The sequence below is a fragment of the Manis pentadactyla genome, chromosome Y, assembly GCF_030020395.1.
Source record: "Manis pentadactyla isolate mManPen7 chromosome Y, mManPen7.hap1, whole genome shotgun sequence".
NCBI classification, from domain to species: Eukaryota; Metazoa; Chordata; class Mammalia; order Pholidota; family Manidae; genus Manis; species Manis pentadactyla.
This window is the reverse complement of record NC_080039.1, coordinates 21,907,624-21,927,829: the sequence shown is the minus strand read 5'-3', so window position 1 is coordinate 21,927,829 and position 20,206 is coordinate 21,907,624. Positions and strand designations below refer to the sequence as shown.

Genomic DNA, 20,206 nt, shown 5'->3' with positions numbered 1-20,206 from the left:
GACAAACTAGCAGAAAGAGAAATCAGGAAAACAATTCCATTCACAATTGCATCAAAAAGAACAAAATACCCACGAATAAACCTATCCAAGGACGTGAAAGACCTATACCCTGAAAACTACAAGACACTCCTAAGAGAAATTAAAGAGGACACTAACAAATGGAAACTCATCCCATGCTCTTGGCTAGGAAGAATATGGTCAAAATGGACATTCTGCCTAAAGCAATCTACAGATTCAATGCAATGCCTATCAAAATACCAAAAGAATTCTAAAACGAACTGGAAGAAATAGTTCTAAAACTCATATGGAACCACAAAAGTCCCTGAATAGCCAAAGCAATCCTGAGAAGGAAGAATAAAGGAGGGGGGAACTCGCTCCCCAACTGCAAGCTCTACTACGAAGCCACAGTAATCAAGACAATTTGGCACTGGCACAGGAACAGACCTACAGACCAGTGGAACAGAACAGAGGGTCCAGATAATAACCCAAAAGGATATGTGGTCAATTAATATACGATAAAGGAGCCATGGACATACAATGGGGAGATGACAGCCTCTTCAACAGCTGGTGTTGGCAAAACTGGACAGCTACATGTGAGAGAATGAAACTGGATTCTTGTCTAACCCCATACACAAAAGTAAATTGGAAATGGATTAAAGACCTGAATGTAAGTCATAAAACAATAAAACTCTTAGGAAAAAACAATAGGCAAAAATCTCGTCGACATAAACATGAACAACTTCTTCATGAACACATCTCCTCGGGCTAGGTTAACAAAAGCAAAAATGAACAAGCGGGACTGTATCAAGCTGTAAAGCTTCTGTACAGCAAAGGACACCACCAATAGAACAAAAAGGCATCCTACAGTATGGGAGAATAACATCATAAATGACAGATCCGATAAAGGGTTGACATCCAAAACATACACAGAGCTCACACACGTCAACAAACAAAAAGCAAATAATCCAATCAAAAAACAATCTCAGAGGAGCCAAACAGACAGTTCTCCAAAGAAGAAATTCAGATGGCCAACAGACATGAAAAGATGCTCCACATCACTAGTCATAGGAAAAAAGCAAATTAAAACCACAATGAGGTATCACCTCACACCAGTAAGGATCACCACCATCCAAAAGACAAACAACAACAAATGTGGATGACTTTGTGGAGTAAAGGGAACCCTCCTACACAGCTGGTGGGAATATAAATTAGTTCAACATTTGTGGAGAGCAGTGTTGAGTTTCCTCACAAAACTCAACATAGAAATACCATTTGAGCTAGGAATTCCACTCCTAGGAATTTACCCGAAGAGTGCAGCATCCCAGTTTGAAAAAGACATATGCATCCCTATGTTTATTGCAGCACTATTTACAGTAGCTAAGAAACGGAAGCAACCTAAGTGTCCATCACTAGGGAATGGATAAAGAAGACGTGGTACATATATGCACAATGGAATATTATTCAGCCATAAGAAGAAAACAAATCCTGCCATTTGCAACAACATGGATGGAGCTAGAGGGTATTATGCTCTGTGAAATAAGCCAGGCGGAGAATGACAAGTATCAAATGACTTCACTCATCTGTGGAGTATAAGAACAAAGAAAAACCTGAAGGAACAAAATACAGAAACAGACTCACAGAACCCAGAAACGGCCTAACAGTTACCAAAGGGAAAGGGACTGGGGAGGATGGGTGGGAAGGGAGGGATAAGGGGGGATTATGATTAGCATTTATAATATGTGAGGTGGGGCATGGGGAGGGCTGTACAACACAGAGAAGAAAAGTAGTGACTCTATAGCATGTCAGTACGCTGATGGACAGAGAGTTTAATGGGGTGTGGGGGGGGACGTGGTGAAGGGGGCTGTGTAGTAAACAGAATGTTCCTCACGTAATTGTAGATTAAAGATACCAAAAGAAAAAACAAAAATACTTTGGCCAACTGCCTGCCATAAATGGACCGTGGGCCTGCTTGTAAATATAGTGTTAAGAAAAAAAAAATTAAACAATCCTGTAAATTTATTTCAGTGACGTGGGTGCAGTGATATTAAGGAATTTTTATTGAGGTGTGATAACAATATTATGGTATGCTTATTAAAAAAACCTTATACTCAGAACAAAGTAAAAACTGAAGGAACAGAGCAGCAACACTCACCTAACCCAAGAATGGACTAACAGTTATCAAACGGAAAGGGACTGGGATGGATGGGTGGGATGGGAGGGATAAGGTGGAAAAAGGGTCACTAAGATTAGCATGTGTAATGTAGTGGGAGGGACACAGGGAAGGCAGTATAACACAGGGAAGACAAGTAGTGATTCTATAGCATCTTACTATGCTGATGGACGGTGACTGTAAAGGGTTATTTGGTGAGCAGTTGATAATAGGGGAAGTCTAGTAAACTACAATGTTGTTCAGGAAAATGTACATTAATGATATCAAAAAAAAAGAAAAAAAAAAGCACCTTACACTCATCAATGAAGAATAAAAAACAATGTCTAACATCTGCTTTAGAACTGTTGAATCCAGATGACTATATTCTAGTATTTTGTTTTTGTGCAATGCACAGGTTTTCCATATTAAAAAGTTAAGTATATCTTAAAGTAAAGAACACTGCTTCTCTTTACTGTGAAAATTTTCTCCTCCTCCTTTTGGAGTAATTGTATAGAAAAAACTCCAAATATACATCCAAATATTTTTTTCTATGCTGTAGGAAAGAGGACAGTCTAAGAGGGTTTGAACATGTATTTTAAAGTTAGTATATTCAAACAAAAAAGAGAGTTTAAAATATTGAGATTTTGAGAAACTACAATTAACATCTATCCATTAATTACCTGAACTCTTTCCAAAATCCTCTGGGCACAAAGTATGGTAAACGAGAAGCAGCTAAATGACCAAAGATGACCTGAAGGTATCTTAAGACACCAATATTGTACTCTTTCTGATCTTCTGTCTTACTTAATGCTGGTTTGTCTTCATATTGTTGAGGACATCTAAAAACATCATCTCGCGGATCAACATTACTCTACAAACCAAAGAACATAATTTGATTAGCTAACCTCAATTTACAAGTAGAGCGAAGCTGAGACAGATACAAACAGTGGAAGATCTGCATTATTTTGTACTCATATATCTAAACCACAGAACTTTCAACTTACTAATATTGGTGCTTATCCTGGCAATTTCACAGATGAGTTATTAAAAAATAGAGTTATTAAAATATACTACCTCCAGTAGAGTTATGCTCTACTGGAGGTAGTATAATGTAACAATCAAAGATTTAGTTGACCAGAATGGACTGGAGACAAATGAATGCTTTCTCATCAGACAAAAGAGACAAAAATAGAACTTTCGGTAACAAAAATATTTAACCTTCCCATAGTTTTTCTCCAACATTTCTCATGTAGAGACAATGCATTCTTCATAGATTATATGAGTTAAATTATGTGACATGATTAGAATTGTTAACACTGGATAAGTACAGCCATTCAGAGTACTGCTGGTATAAACAGCATAAATCGAAGCTCTAAAGCTCTTAAGCCCTCTCTATAAAGCAGAATTTGACTACTTTACAGAGCGCTGAACATCTCTGCTCTGCTATGAGGCCTTCTTTACAGAAGTAAATCTCACATTTGCCTTTGAGAAGCTCACAGTTCATAAAAAAGAGTAAATAGGCAGACAACTAGAAGAATCAAAAAGCACAGGGTGTCGAGTAGCAAAGGTGGAATATCTAGTTTCGAATTTCATCTTTTGTCTGAATTAGTCTCCTTTTGCCAAGAGGATGAGCGATCTCTATTTATCCTTAACCTTGTACCGTCGCACTAAACTGGGCTACTGAAATAGGATCTAAATTCAAATCTTTTTGTCAAATAGTGGTCCTCAACCAGGTACTGGTATAGTCACCATATATGGAGATTCTTAAAAAGGTAAACCCAATGACTGGATAGTGTTATTTATAAAATCTGAAAAGAGTGAAAGTAGATGTGTGTTTCAGAATCTAAGTGATGAGCTATATAATTTGAGAAACAAACTAGTTTTGGCTACAGAAATGTAATAACAACAGAAGAACCACTTACTACAATTAAAGTAGAGAAACACAGGAATAAGGGAAGAACCATTTCTACAATTAGAATATTCTCTACACCTTTATGAATTCTGAAAAACTTGTATAAAGGAAATAAAAGATAAAAATAGTTTCAACATAAATACAACTGAAACTTCAGAAGTTTTCCATTTGTAAGAGACACATGAGTTATATGTACTCTGATCTTCTAAAAACTGAAAATCTAACTTTTGTGTTTCTTTTTTCTACTCTGGAATATGCTTGGTAGGTAGTCTGATTATTATTATTATCTAATACTGTTAACAGACTGTGTAGCATTATATAAAGTAACGAATGCATTTGCTTCCTTATGAGAAAATTGTAATCTGAAAAAAATATTAAGAATATCCTAAGAATAAGCACAGACTATGGAACTGATAATACACAAGGTTAATAAATTAAATGGAATAATGTACCTTAAAAAGTTGAATGAAAATAAACTTCAATTATTTGTAAGTGATTGTTTTTCATTTTACAAATACCAAATATACCTACCAGATTGCAGACATGATTACATTGAAATGCTGCTGCTTTAAAAAAGAAACAGAAGTTGTGATAAAGATTATCAACTGCATTTTATAAGATGGTGAGTATAGTAAATCAGAGATAGTAGCTAAGAGTACTGTCCTAATATCAAATGTAATTCAAAAAACTCTATAAGAAACACAATACTCTGAGAAAAACTGTATCTGGTGTCAAGGTCTTGAAATATAGGGAAAGAAAAAAGAATTCATAATTAAAATTACCTCGTTGTCCTGCTTCTCTTCACTGAACATGTCATCATCTATATCACTACCAGTGCCTTCAACTGCAAGAATACTGTTCCTGATAGGAGGAATCATGTATAACTGCTGGATCACAGAATTCATGTAACAAGTGGTACCAGCATTTTTGAGGCCCACAAATCCTTCTGGAGGGCGAGGTCTAACAGGTGGTAGGTACTCCCACTTAGTAAGTGCTTCACAAGCTTAACGAAGAAGGAGAAAAGGATTCTCATGAAAGCAGTAACTTAGTCCACTTGCAGCTATGCTATGATGATGATGATATTAGGATATTCAATCATTACCTCAGCCACTTTGAGACAGTACTCTAAATTTTTATTTCAACACTTAACCATTACATAGGTACGTCCTTACCAGAGCCTATGGTTTTACTGTTATTAATTCTGTGACACTCTTCTCAGAAAGTCATTTAAGATGGTATAGTAGTAAATTTGTGTTTTCTTTTTCATTTAAGTACCTTTAATTCGTTGGGATCAGAACTTTAAAATAAATCAAAATGGCATATAGCTTTCTAAGTCTTAGTTATGATTCCAAATCACAGTGTCAAAACCTCCAAGTGAATCTGTTTGCCGGCTGATAAAACAGTAAAAGAAAAATTGCTTTGCTTATACCCACTGTCTTATTCTCAGGATGTAACTGTATAGTGCATTGGAAAGGTTTTGTGAAAACTGTAGATCATTTCATATCCCTTTCTGCCTACCATAAAACCAAAACAACCATCAATCACTATCTTGAAGATGGATTGCATGATTTACAGCACAGTGAGCTGCAAATTATGTAGCCAATAAACAGATCTATTACTAATACATCTAATGCGCTGATAGATATATTACTAAGTGCAAAACTAGTGAAGAACACTCTATACAGTGCATTACTGTTCCTGTGTTAAAAAGACAAACACTGAACAAAGAGACATACATATGTACAATTTGCACTGAGACAATGTGTTGGAAGTTGATAGATTTTAATAATCTAACCACAAAATTCATTAAGCTGAATAATTTTTTAAAATTAAGGTTATCGTTAATACATAATCTTCTAAAGGTTTCCCATGAGCAATATTATGATTTCAACATTCACTCATATTATCAAGTACCTACCACACCCCATTGCAATCACTGTCCATTAGAGTAGTAAGATGCCACAGAGTCATTACTTGCATTCTACATGCTATACTGCCTTGCCCATGACCCACCTATACTGCGAGTGCTAATTACAATGCACCTTAATGCCCTTCTCCCTCTCTCCCCACCCTTTTTTCCCAAACCCCTCCCTTTGGTAATTGCTCGTCCCTTTTTGGGAGTCTGTGAGTCTGCTGCTGTTTTGTTCCTTCAGTTTTGCATAAACTGAATTAAACTAAAAAAAAATTTTCTTTTGAAGATTTACTCTCTCTCTATACATTCCACAGCATAGTAAGTTTAGCTAGAAACTCTAAAGTGTGACTAAAGTGCTCAAGACAAAAAAGATAATTTGAGATGTTCTTAAAGGTTACTATTAATACTGTTACTCTTTTTTCATTAAGCTACTATTGATATACACCCTTATGAATGTTCCACATGAAAAACAATGTGGTGACTACATTCACCCATACTATCAACTACCCACCCATACCCCATTGCAGTCACTGTTCATCAGTGTAGTAAGATGCCAGAGAGTCACTACTTGCCTTCGCTGAGCCACACTGCCTTCTCTGTGACCGCGCACACACCATGTGTGCCCATCATGATACCACACAATCCCCTTCTCCAACCCTCCCCGCCCGCACTTCCCTCACCCCTGCTCTTCGGTAACTACTAGTCCCTTCTTGGAGTCTGTGAGTCCACTGCTGTTCTGTTCCTTCAGTTTTGCTTCGTTGTTACACTCCACAAATGCGCACTGCAAGTACTCTTAAAGATTTATACTAAATACTACTGTGTATTACATTCTCAAGCCTTGGTTTTTCTCTTAAAATTAAACAGACTTTAGGTTCTTACTTTCTGTTTTTTTAATGTACTCCCTCCCTTTTGAGTTTCAGTTCTCTTAAAATCTAACATGGACATTAACCGAGAACGTAATGAAAGCACTTAAATATTATCTTTGGCACACTGATATTCAAAAATTTAACTTTCTCAGGATGCAGATTAAAGTAACATTAAGCAATCTGTAAATGAAGGCTTCATAATCTTTTCAATGCAGACATTTTTAAGTTTTAAGTATTAAATTCTACACCATAAAATGTGGCTTATTATTCTGGAGACTGGGTTTTACTTCATCTGAGATGAAATAAAACATTTTACCTAGTTACCTGAACTATCTACAGTAAGGCATTTAAATATACATGTGAAAATTTTCTGTATGAAGTTTCTCTACATATAATGGTCTTAATTATGTATCTGATTACTAGAATTACTGAACTAATTACTTGTTGGTAAAAACAAATGAACAAACAAACATACAGACCTAAGTTAGACACTTCTTTGTTGTTGTTGGTGGTGGTGGTACAAGAAAAACAATTTTAGTCAGAAAGCCAACCAGCTGAGAAGATGGTGAATTAATGTCCTAAAGCACCATCTAACACTTTCTAAAAGATAAAAACCCAGACTTTTAAACATGGAAATATTACCTACCAGGAAAAACAGCTTTACAGGTTACAATACTTACTAGTTATTGCTGTGCCTATGTAATACATTTCAGTCAAACAGTCTCCTATCTGTTTGAGATTTCTTACACAGCCAACAGCTAATGCTACGAGTAGTTCAAAACCAGCACTGATGGTAGCCGGTGAACTACATACTGGGAGAGCCTGTTTAGCTGGAAGTTCCCCATTTCTCATACATTGCAGGTAAACTTTGGAGGCAGTAAAGATGAAATCATCAATTAATTCCTGAAGAGTTTGAAAAAAACAGACACATACAGTTAGTAATAATAGATTTTTTAAAGATAAAACATTCCTTGGGAAGAACTATTTCTACAATCATCTGACAGAATTACATATCTCGTTACAGAGCAAAAATGATTCATATTTTCAAATAATAAAATTCTACTTCAAAATACTATTTGCCCTAAATAGTAAACATACTTTTCCAGATACTTGGAGGTATTTTAAAAGAGCTGATTGTAACTTAATATATATTCTAAAGAAATGTACTCCTTAAGTCAAATATGAAATACTTATTTTGAATAAAAATAAAACTCATTTTTATTTTATTACGAGGCATACCTAAAAAAGATCTATCTCATCAAGGAAATATGTAAAAAATGAAACATCTTGAATTTTAAAACCTGCTTAACTAAAAAGCCTAGACTTTAACTAAATAGTAAAATCAAATGCTGCTTAGTAACTTTCTAAAGACTGTATCTGAATTTTGATTAGTTTAAAAATCTCTTGAAGAAAGGGAGGCATACATTTTTTAATTACTATAACTTTTATAGAGATGAAGATTTTTGTAAGGTATAAAGAAAGGGTCAAGACGATGTCTCAAAGACAAAGTAATTCTAAGCTCAATGAGGCAGGTTTGCTAACAAACATTTAAAAGGTCATAACAACAAGTTCTGCACCAGAATGTGGAACTTACTTTAATGAGATTAGCACCTCCTTTTTCACAACCAATACGATACTTCTTCTCAGTTGTTTGAAAGGCCAGTAACTCTTTTGTTACCCCAAGATGGCCTTCCAAGATCGGCTCTTCAACACCAGTTTCATCTGTATTTTTAACATTATCCTGCAAAGGGAAAAACAGTATAGGCCAAACCAGAAAAGAAAGAACAAAAGAGCTAAAGGGCAGTGACTTCTCAGAAGTAATTTGCCCAAACCACTCCACTCAGGTAGTTTATTTCTTCTGCAGAAATGTCTCAAACCGAGAACGTAATGAAAGCACTTAAATGTTATCTTTGGCACATTCTACCGCACATAAAATCAGCAATTCTACCGCAAGAGGACCCTGGCAATGTCTTGAGATGCTTTTGATTCACTAAGGAACCACCTACTGCTTGATGAGGCAAAGTTGCTCTTCAGTATCTTATTATGAATAGCATAATTCTGCAAAGCAAGGAATAACCTGGGCTAAAATGTCAATGACATGAAGGTTGACAAGTACTATTCTAGAGGTTTATAAATCAGTAGAAGTATGCTAATCTGAGAGCCAAGAAGCTACACATTTCAAAACTATATGCAGAAATATATTCTGTATAAATAAAAAGTATAATGTGGTTAAATGCTAATGCAAATTCTACTCTATCAGACTCTTCAAACTTAAATAAGAAACTTACATATATCCTAGATGGAGGTTCAAACAATGGCAAGGTACTTGTATAAAACTAGTGGTACTTTTTAAATTCATTAGTGGAAAGCATGGATTTTGTTCAGTTTTAATAAAACACACATTATCATTATACATATTAACATATGTACAAAAACACAGATTTAAAAAATACACTTCATTATAACACGCTTTTAGTAAGGCAGTTGATTTAACAGTGACATAATAATAAACTGAGTATTATACAACTTACCCTAATTCTTTTGAGCCAATCAATTTCATCGTTGAGAAGAACATCAGCATTGGGTACATTAATATTGCTGTTATAAGCATAATTAAGAAGGTGTTGTAGAAGAGTGAAATAGTCATCTGAGTGTCTACCCGCCTCTCCTGCTGTGCTCTGAAAGGCAATAAATTGAAACAATATGAACTCGTAAGAACTCATAAGACTAAGTTCAGAATTCACATCGACTTTTTTAAAAATATGTATGTATGTATGTATCATTTTATTTTGGTATCTATGTATGTATGTATCTATTTATTTATGTATTATTTTATTTTGGGATCATTAATCTACAATTACATAAGGAACATTATGTTTACTAGAACCCCGCCACCACCAAGTCTCCCCGACATGCCCTCACATTGACTTTTTAAACTCAGAGATTTGGTAAATTAAGTGGCAATACTTCATATCAGTAATATAAAATAACATTTCTTAATTTATATTTTCCCCAAGTCATTTTTATCCTTAAGTATTTATAAAAAGCAGGAAAAGATGACATTATTTATTAAGCACAGCTGACTTACTTTTAATAAAAATGAAAACTGTAATTTCCTGAGTGTTTCTCATCTTAAGAATGAATTATATTCGTAAATCCATTAAAAAATGTCTCACCTCCAGAACGGTAAAGAGCAGAGTAATGAAGAAAAGCAGAGGCCTGTGTCCAATGCAACATCTGGTGCACATTAAAAAAAAATGTTCCTGTGCCAACTGACGAACAGTTCTGAAATAAAAACATTTTCTGTTTAATGTATTACTTTCATACAGAAAAACAACAATAAATCATTCCAACAGTGGGAGATAATTTAACAATAAAATATAAATTAACTCCTCCTTAGAGCTTAACATCTCTATTGCACAGTAAACCTTAACTATTTTTCACGGTATGAAACCTCAAATGGTAACCAAGTTAGGTAACAAATCACTAGGTTCGGGTCGCTTAATATTTAACCTCTCAGACTCTTTAATATGTACTGTGAATCAGGTGGGGCTGTGAGAAGGACAAGCAAACATGAATGAAACGTGGTCTTTATTTGCAAGATATCTTTGAAAACACCTCGTGGAACAATCTGGAAATACACGTAGGGATACATAAAAGGTGACGTTTATAGTAAGCACTCTATATCTCGTTTTTTGGCCTCCCACATAACTCTTTTTAATGAACTGTGCTGTGAAGCAAACGACTTGTAGAAATTCCATATAGGTAAAGCTAGTCCTGATATTCTACACATTCTATACTCAATTCAGAAACTCACAGGGAGAGACCCAGTTGTCTACATTTTATATTAAGCAATCCCAATGACTCTGATGTACAGCAAAGTTTGAGGATCATCTGAATATTTTATTGTAGAACATCACCTCTTTGGAAAGGTTTGGGAAAATCTGTTTTATTCTTAGTATCAGGAACTTCAACTAATTTGTATTTATCTGTATGTTTTTAAAAGACTGTATAACATATTATCTCTCTGTAATATCATATTGAGTTTACCCCCATGGTACCAGAACCTACAGATATGAGGTTGACAAAGTTACCAAAGTGGTAAACATTACCTGTTTCCAGGCTAGAGGTCTGTGTCTCCCATTAGAAAATGATAAATTAAAACTTCTGAAAATTTAGGAACATACTGAGTCCTCTCATCATGATAAAAACAAAGGCAACACTATCAGTTTCAAATCTATTTAATGGGTAAAGGACAAGTGGAAAAGCATTTGCAAACAATACATATAGTGATAACCCTTTCTTTCAATAGGCAGCTACTTGGAAAACACTGAGTACACCTGGTCCAGCAACAGCCAGTCTCACTTGCCTCTCCTTAAAATGTCAGCCCACTGACAACTGTGCAAATCTGCCATGCCCCATCTCCGCAAACTACCTGCTTTGCTCAGAGACTGTGCCTAAGTGGCAAAGCTCTCCCTTACTATTTGAAGTGACAAATTCATTTTGTCTTTTTATATCAGTTATTAAGTAGTAATCTCACTAATCTTTCAAAAGCAAGCTATTCCAGACTTAATGTTGAGTCTGCAGCACCAAGAACAGAGTCCAAGACTGAGTGAGCGTCACAAATATGTTTCTGTCTTCTTGCTAGCTACTGAAGTTCTGAACAAATGTGTGGTCCAAAAGAAAGGATTTTAAATTCTATGTATTAAACTCCCTGTTGGTTTCACCTAATTAGTGAAGTATTTCCTGAGTGTCCTCATAAACCCAAACTGTAGACAATTACAAGGAATTGACAACATCCTTAAAAACAAAACTAAAAACCCCAGAATAATACCACCCACCACCAACAAAACCCCTAACACCTAGGAAGCCAACTTAGAAGGCTAATGTTCTAGAAGTATTTTAATCAGAAATTTTTTTCCCAATGGGCTAAAACATCATCTTCTTAAATGAAAAATTCTGAAAAACACTAATCAGTGCTCAAAAAATGAGAGAAGCCAAACGGCAGAGCAGAAGGCTCCAAGCTCCTTCCCTCCACAGAAACATAAAGCACTAAAAATTGTTAGCATTCTGGAAAACAAGCCTGAGACGTTCAGTTTATACCTCAAGTCGATTCCCAAAAACATACACAACATACAATAACGTAACAAGAAAAACAACAAAACCACAGCTAAAACAGATACTCTATGAAGTATCTGGAATCAAAATGTCATACATTTCAAATGTCTAGTTTTCTACAAAGAGCCAGGAAACTATGGTCCCATTCAATGGATAAAAAAAAAGTCAACATATGTCTATAAGAACAACCAGATGGCAGACTTTTAGACAGAGCAATTAAATGGCTGTCTGAAGGATGCTCAAAGAATTTGAGAACAAGAAAAGAGAGATGAACAAAATAAAAGTATCAGTAAAGTGACAGAGAACAAAAAGAAGCCAAGGGGAAAACTTTGTGCCACAGAAATTTTTTAATGTAATCTGACCACGACCTTAAATGAGAAATACACTGCAGGGACTGAAAAACAGGCTTGAGCACTTGATACTTAAAAAAAAAGTTGGGAACATGAAAACACAACAGTTGTAACGATGTCAGGAGCAGGAGAAAAAAATTAATGAGTAAAAAGTGAACAGACCCTAAAGGCCACTGTGGGACACCACCAAGTGAAACAACATATGCACTGGTGGGATTCAAGCACAGAGGAAAGAGGAAAGCAGGAAGGAGGTTATTAGAGGAAATTGGGGCTGAAAATTCCCCAAATTTAAATAATAAAATGGACACACATTTGAAGACCTTAGTGAACTCAAAAACACTTATATGAAGCACACTACATTCAAACAATCAAAAGCCAAACAAAAAGAGAATCTTGAAAAGAGGAAGAGAAGGATCTAGTTAGGTACATGGCATTCTCAGTAAGTTTTCAGTGGATTTTCAGAAGGCTGTTGACAAATGAAAAGTGCTGAAAATTCTACACCTGACAAAACTGTATTTCATATGTGAAGGAAGAAGGTGAGACATTCCAGACAAATAAAAGCTGAGAGTTTACAACTGAATCCGGAGCTAAGAACATTTCTGTACCTGACACCAACAGGATTCCTATGTAATAACGGAAATCACTTTAAAGAACTAAACTTCCCAAACCTTAAAGAGCTCTGCAGAGAAATCTAAGACAACTATGAGACAAACACACCAAGAGAAATCTCAGCCTCTGATACCAACATCTCCAGGAGACAATAAACACAGCCAAACTCAACACATAAATGTAAAATATTACATTAAAGGGTCCATTTACCCCAAATGATGTATGTCCAGCTTAAAAAGAAAAGACACTGAAAGAAAAAAAAATGGACAAAACAGTTGGAAGGAAAACAGCAAACATAAAACAATACAGGCACAGCAGAAATGTTAAAATTACCACACCAGCAATTTAAAGCACATATAGTTATACTAAGGACGCAAATGAATAAAACAGACCTGTGAAAACACAGCAGTGTAAACAGAGCAATGGAAAGTATAGAACATAACCAAGCAAATGTTAGAGATCAAAACCAGTGTAACAGAAGAATGGCTGTATTGGGCTGATCGAAAGATTGAATAACTGAAAAAACTATCAGTGAAACTGATGAAATGTCAGCAGAAGCTCTGAAAACTGAAATGCAAAGATAAAACAAACATGAAACAGTTAATGTGAGACGAGTACAAAATAAGAAATACATATCTCATGGAGGTAAAGAAACAAAAAAGTCAAACAGTAACAGTGGAAAGGTGTCCAAAATTAAATACAGAACAAAAAAACTGACAGAAACCAAGAACGGTAATATGAAAATATCTACATGTAGCTACTTCACATTAAGTATAGAAAATCAAAGGAAAAAGAAAATCTTGAAAGCGTTAAGAGTAAAAAAACCTTACCTATAGAGGAGCAATAAGAGTTACTTACCTTGGGCATCCCTTCTGCAGCCATAAAAACAAGAAGAGAATAGAGCAAAATATTTAAAGTTTGGAAAGAAGAAGCCCCACCAACATAAATTCTTTATGTAGCAAAAATTTTCCTTAAATGTGAGAACGAAAAAAGGTTTTCAAACAAAAACTGATGGTATTAGTTGTGGATAGACTTGTCTTGCAGAGAATGTTGAGAAACACTTTAAAGGAAGGAAAACGATGTAGCTCAGGAACTTGGATCTACATAAAGGAAGAGCATTATAGATAATTAAAACATTAAGAAAAAAATAGTTCTTATTCATACATAACAGGTAATACTGTCAAAATATTAATGGAACAGTGAATTGGACTTCCGGCTCAAGATGGCAGCATGAGTAGGACGGCAGAAATCTCCTCCCAAAACCATATATATTTTTGAAAATACAAAAAAAACAATTATTTCAAAAAGATAGACCACAGAATACAGTACAACAGCCAGGCTACATCTACATCTCCAAAAACTAAGCATCTCACAAAGGGAATAAGATACAAAGCCGTGACCCGGCAGGACCCAAGCACTCCACCCACTCCAGCTTGCCTGCGGGAGGGAAAGAAGTTAGAGTTGGGAGGGAGTGGAAGCACAATTCTATTAAATAACCAGCGCTAGTATTCTGCACCGGGAGCACAGACACACATTGCATCGTGTGCTGGACATTAGAGAAATGGAAGGGTAAGGTCTGAGACGGAGACTGTGAGCCGGTCCCCACAGCCAGCTGCTCTGGAACGAGAGAGAAGTGGGTGCTTTTAAAACTCTTAAAGGCACAAGGGCTCAACAGCAGAAAAAACTCGTCCAAGCATCCTCAGCCTAGCAGCCTGGGAATCTTGAGGAACTTCGGGCCCCCTAAACCCCTGGGCGTGAAGCAGCCCTGAAGACCCTCACAGTGGTAAGCAGCCTGGCATTCGTTCCTCCCAGCCGGCACAACAAACAAACCGGCTGACCCGTCACAGCTGAGGAGCAGCCGGAGAGCGGCCCTGCTCACAGCAAGCACAAAGTCTCCTCCCAACGCCCAGATAACTGGGACAGGCAGAAGCCGGAGCAAGGTCCGGATGGCGCAAAGGGGCACCGTTCTCACAGAAGACACCCGGCGCAGCTGAACTCCCTGCAGTGCTCTAGGCTAGCCCAAGGGCTGGCTCAGCCCACGGCAGCTCAGGAGATTGTCCCAGAGTCTGGTGCTGGTGCGCAGGAAACCAGCACAGGCAGCGGAAGCCAGAGCAAGGTCTGGAAGGCACGAAGGGGAGCCATTCTCGCAGGAGAACACACCCGCCGTGGCTGCGACCCCCTGCAGTGGCTCTAGGCTAGCCTGAGGGCGGCACTGCCCACAGCAGCTCAGGAGATTGTCCCAGAGTCTGGTCCTGGGGTGCGAGGAACTGGCACAGGCAGCGGAGGAAGGCAAGGTGACCAAAAAGTAGGAAGGGACTTGGTTCTCCCAGCTGACAGATGTGCCACCTGCCTGCGACCACTTCTATCACCATGAAAAGGCAGAAGAACCTTGTCCAGTCAAACATCAGTCAGACATCCTGAGAGAGAGGGCCTGCTGAGATAGATATAACCAATCTTCCTGAAAAAAGAATTCAAAATAAAAGTCATAACCATGCTGATGGAACTGCAGAGAAACATGCAAGAGCTAAGGGATGAAGTCAGGAGGGAGGTAACACAAATGAAACAATCCACAGAAGGCCTTAAGAGGAGACTGGAAGAGGTGCAAGAGGCCGTTAATGGAACAGAAATTAGAGAACACAAATAGAGAGAAGCAGAGGCAGAGAGAGAGATAAAAGGATCTTCAAGAATGAAAGAATTTTAAGAGAACTGTGTGACCAATCCAAGCAGAACAATATTTGCATTATAACGGGTACCAGAAGAAGAGAGAAAAAAGGACAGAAAGTGTCTTTGAAGACATAATTGCTGAAAACTTCCCCAAGCTAGGGAAGGAGAGTCTCTCAACCATGGAAGCCCACAGATCTCCCAACATAGGGACTCAAGGAGGACAACACCAAGACATAGAATAATTAAAATGGCAAAAATCAAAGACAAGGACAGAGTATTAAAGGCAGCCAGAGAGAGAAAAAAGGTCACCTAACAAAAGGAAAACCCATCAGGCTATCATCAGACTTCTCAACAGAAACATTACAGGCCAGAAGAGAACAGCATGATATATTTAATGCAATGAAACAGAAGGGCCTTGAACCAAGGATACTGCATCCAGCACGATTATCATTTAAATATGAAGGACGGATTAAGCAATTCCCAAACAAGCAAAAGCTAAGGGAACTTGCCGCCCACAAACCACCTCTACAGGGTATTTTTAAGGGAATGCTCTAGATGGAAGCACCCCTAAGGATAAATAGATGTCACCAGAGAAAATAAAATCACAGTAAAGAAAGCAGACCAACGAAATGCTAACTAAAGGCAAAAAATAAAAACAACTATCCACAAAAACAGTAAAAGGAAACACCAAAAAGAGTACTGAATAAACACCTAACATATCAAGAATGGAGGAGGAAGAATAAGAACAGAGACAAATAAAGAATCATCAGAGTGGGTTTACAACAGCTTAAGAAAGGAGTTAACTTACATGGTTAGACAGTAAAGAAGCTACCCTTGATCCTCTGGTGACCATAAATCCAAAGCCTGCAATGGCAACAAGTACATATTTATCGATAATCACCCTAAATATAAATGGACTAAATGAACCAATCAAAAGACACAGAGTAATAGAATGGATAAAAAAGCAAGAACCATCTATATGCTGCTTACAAGAGACTCACCTCAAACCCCAAGATATACACAGACTAAAAGTGAAAGGATGGTAGAACATATTTCATGCAAACAATGGGGAGGAAAAAGTAGGTGTTGCAGTACTTAGACAAAATAGACATGAAAGCAAAGAACGTAATAAGAGATAAAGGACGACATTACATGATAACGGGGGGCAGGCCAACAAGACAATATAACCATTCTAAATATATACACACCCAATACAGGAGCACCGAAATGTGAGAAACAAATACTAACAGAATTAAAGGAGGATACAGAATACAATGCATTCATTTGAGGAGACTTCAACACACCACTCACTCAAAAGGACAGATCCACCAGACAGACAGTAAGTAAGGACACAGTGGCACTGAACAACACACTAGAACAGAAGAACCTAACAGACATCTACAGAACTCTACACGCAAAAGCGGCAGGATACACATTCTTCTCGAGTGCACATAGAACATTCTCCAGAATACACCACATATTAGGCCACAAAAAGAACCTCAGTAAATTAAAAAAGACTGAAATTCTACCAACCAACTTCTCAGATAATAAAGGTATAAAACTAGAAATGAATTGTACAAAGAAAACAAAAAGGCTCACAAACACATGGAGGCTCAACAACATGCTCCTAAATAATCAATGGATCAATAACCAAATTAAAACAGAGATCAAGTAATAGATAGAGACAAATGACAACAAACAGCACAGAGCCCCAACTTTTGTGGGATGCAGCGAAGGCAGTTCTAAGAGGAAAGTACATAGCAATCCAGGCCTATTTAAACAAGTAAGAACAATCCAAAATGAATAGTGTAAAGTCACAATGATTGAAACTAGAAATAGAAGAGCAAATGAGGCCCAGAGTCAGCAAGAGGGACATAATAAAGATTAGAGAACAAAAAAACAAAATTGAGAAGAATAAAAGAATAGAAAAAAAAATCAATGAAACCAAGAGCTGGTTCTTTGAGAAAATAAACAAAATAGATCAACTGCTAACCTGACTTATTAAGAGAAAAAGAATCTCCACACATACACGGAATCAGAAGTGAGGAAGGAAATATTACAATGGACCCCATACAAATACAAGGAATTATTACAGAATACTATGAAATTCTGTACGCTAACAAGCTAGAAAACCCAGAAGAAATGGCTAACTTCTTAGAAAAATAAAACCTTCCAAGAGTGACTAAACAAGAAATAGAAAATCTAAAGAGACCAATTACCAGCAACGAAATGGAACTATTAATCAGAAAACAACCCAAGAACAAAACTGCCGGTCCAAATGGATTCACCGATGAATTTTACCAGACATATAGAGAAGACATAATTCCCATTCTCATTGAAGTTTTCCAAAAAATTGAATACGAGGGAATACTCCCAAACACTTTCTATGAAGCCACCATCACTCAAATACCAAAACCAGGCGCACACCCCAACACAAATGAAAATTACAGACCAATATCCCTGATGAACATAGATGCAAACATACTCAACAAAATATTAGCAAACAGAATTCAAAAATACATCAAGAAGATAGTACACCATGATCAAGGGGGATTCATCCCAGGGATGCAAGGATGGTACACCATTAGAAAAATCCATCCACATCATCCACCACATCAACAAAAAGAAGGACAAAAACCACATGATCGTCTCCATAGCTGCTGAAAAGGCATTTGACAAAATTCAACGACCATTCATGTTAAAAACTCTGAACAAAATGGGTATAGAGGGCAAGTAGCTCAACGTTATAAAAGTCATATATGACAAACCCGCAGCAAACATCATACTTAACAGTGAGAAGCTGAAAGCTTTTCACCTAAGAACGGGAACAAGTCATGGACGCACACTCTCGCCACACTGCTTTTCAACATAGTACTGGAGGTCCTAGCCTCGGAAATCAGACAACACAAAGAAATAAAAGGCATCCAGATTGATAAGAAGAGCTCAAAAGGTCACTATTTATAGATGACATGATACTGTACATAAACAAACCCTAAAAGACTCCACTCCAAATCTACTACAATACCTGAATTCAGCAAAGTGGCAGGATACAAAATTAACACACAGAAATCTGTTGCATTCCCATACACTAACGATGAGCAAGCAGGAAGTAAAATCAGAAAAACAACTCCATTCACAATTGCTTCAAAAAGAATAAAGTACCTAGGAATAAACCTATCCAAGCAAGTGAAAGACCTATACCCTGAAAAGTACAAGACACTCTTAAGAGAAATTAAAGAGGACACAGAGAAATGGAAATTCACCCCATGCTCTTCGCATGGAGGAATTAATACTGTCAAAATGGCTATCCTGACTAAAGCAATCTACAGATTCAAAGCAATCCCCATCAAAATACCAAGAGCATAGTTCAACAACTGGAACAAATAGTGCTAAAATTCATATGGAACCACAAAAGACCCCAAAGAGCCAAAGCAATCCTGACAAGGAAGAATAAAGCGGGAGGGATCTCTCTTCTGAAGTTCAAGCTCTACTACAAAGCCACAGTTATCAAGACAATTTGGTACTCGTACAACAACAGACCCACAGACCAGTGGAACAGGATAGAGTGTCCAGATATTAACCCAAACATATATGGCCATTTAATATACGATAAAGGAGCCATGGACGTACAATGGGGAAATGACAGCCTCTTCAACAGCCGGTTCTGGCAAAACAGGAGAGCTCCATGCAAGGGAATGAAACTGAATTACTGTCTAACCCCATACACAAAAGTAAATTCAAAGTGGGTCAACGACCTGAATGTAAGCCATGAAACCATAAAAGTCTTATAAAAAATCATAGGCAAAATCTCTTGGACATAAACATAGGCAACTTCTTCATGAACATATCTCCCCGGGCAAGGGAAACAAAAGCAAAGATGAACAAGTGGGACTATATCAAGCTCAAAGGCTTCTGTACAGCAAAGGTCATCATCAATAGAACAAAAAGGTATCCTACAGTATGGGAGAGCATATTTTATAAATGACGTCTATGACAAAGGATTGACACCCAAAATATATAAAGAGCTCACACACCTCAACAAACCAAAAGTAAATAATCATGTTAAAAAATGGGCAGAGGATTTGAACAGACACTTCTCCACAGAAGAACTTCAGATGGCCAACAGACACATGAAAAGATGACCTACATCGCTAATCATCAGAGAAATGCAAATTAAAACCACAATGAGATATCACCTCACACCAATAAGGATCGCCTACACGCAAAAGACAAACAATAACAACTGTTGGCGAGGATGTGGAGAAAGGGGAACCCTCGTACACGGCTGGTGGGAATGTAAACTAGTTCTACCATTGTGGAAAGCTGTATGGAGGTTCCTCCAAAAGCTCAAAATAGAAAAACCATTGGACTAATGAATTTCACTCTTAGGAATTTACCCTAAGGAGCCCAGTTTGGAAAAGACATATGCACCCGTACGCTTATCACAGCACTATATACAATGCCAAGAAACGGAAGCAACCTAAGTGTGCAGCAGCAGATGAATGGATAAAGAAGATGTGGTACATATACACAATGGAATATTATTCAGCCATAAGAAGAAAACAAATCCTACCATTTGCAACAATATGGATGGAGCTAGAGGGTATTATGCTTAGTGAAAAAAGC

The 20,206-nt window shown here is 37.1% G+C and overlaps 1 protein-coding gene across 1 annotated transcript in view; it reads right to left on the bottom strand.

Annotated features, from left to right (window-relative positions):
- Positions 1 to 20,206, bottom strand: part of LOC130682207 (probable ubiquitin carboxyl-terminal hydrolase FAF-X) — a 138,747-nt gene that overhangs the window by 37,797 nt on the left and 80,744 nt on the right. The window contains exons 17-22 of the mRNA XM_057496336.1: positions 10,016 to 10,124; positions 9,371 to 9,517; positions 8,434 to 8,580; positions 7,520 to 7,742; positions 4,844 to 5,064; positions 2,830 to 3,020 (exon numbers count right to left, since the gene is read on the bottom strand). Coding sequence (XP_057352319.1) covers positions 2,830 to 3,020; positions 4,844 to 5,064; positions 7,520 to 7,742; positions 8,434 to 8,580; positions 9,371 to 9,517; positions 10,016 to 10,124 — 1,038 coding nt within the window. The remainder of the gene's footprint in view (positions 1 to 2,829; positions 3,021 to 4,843; positions 5,065 to 7,519; positions 7,743 to 8,433; positions 8,581 to 9,370; positions 9,518 to 10,015; positions 10,125 to 20,206) is intronic.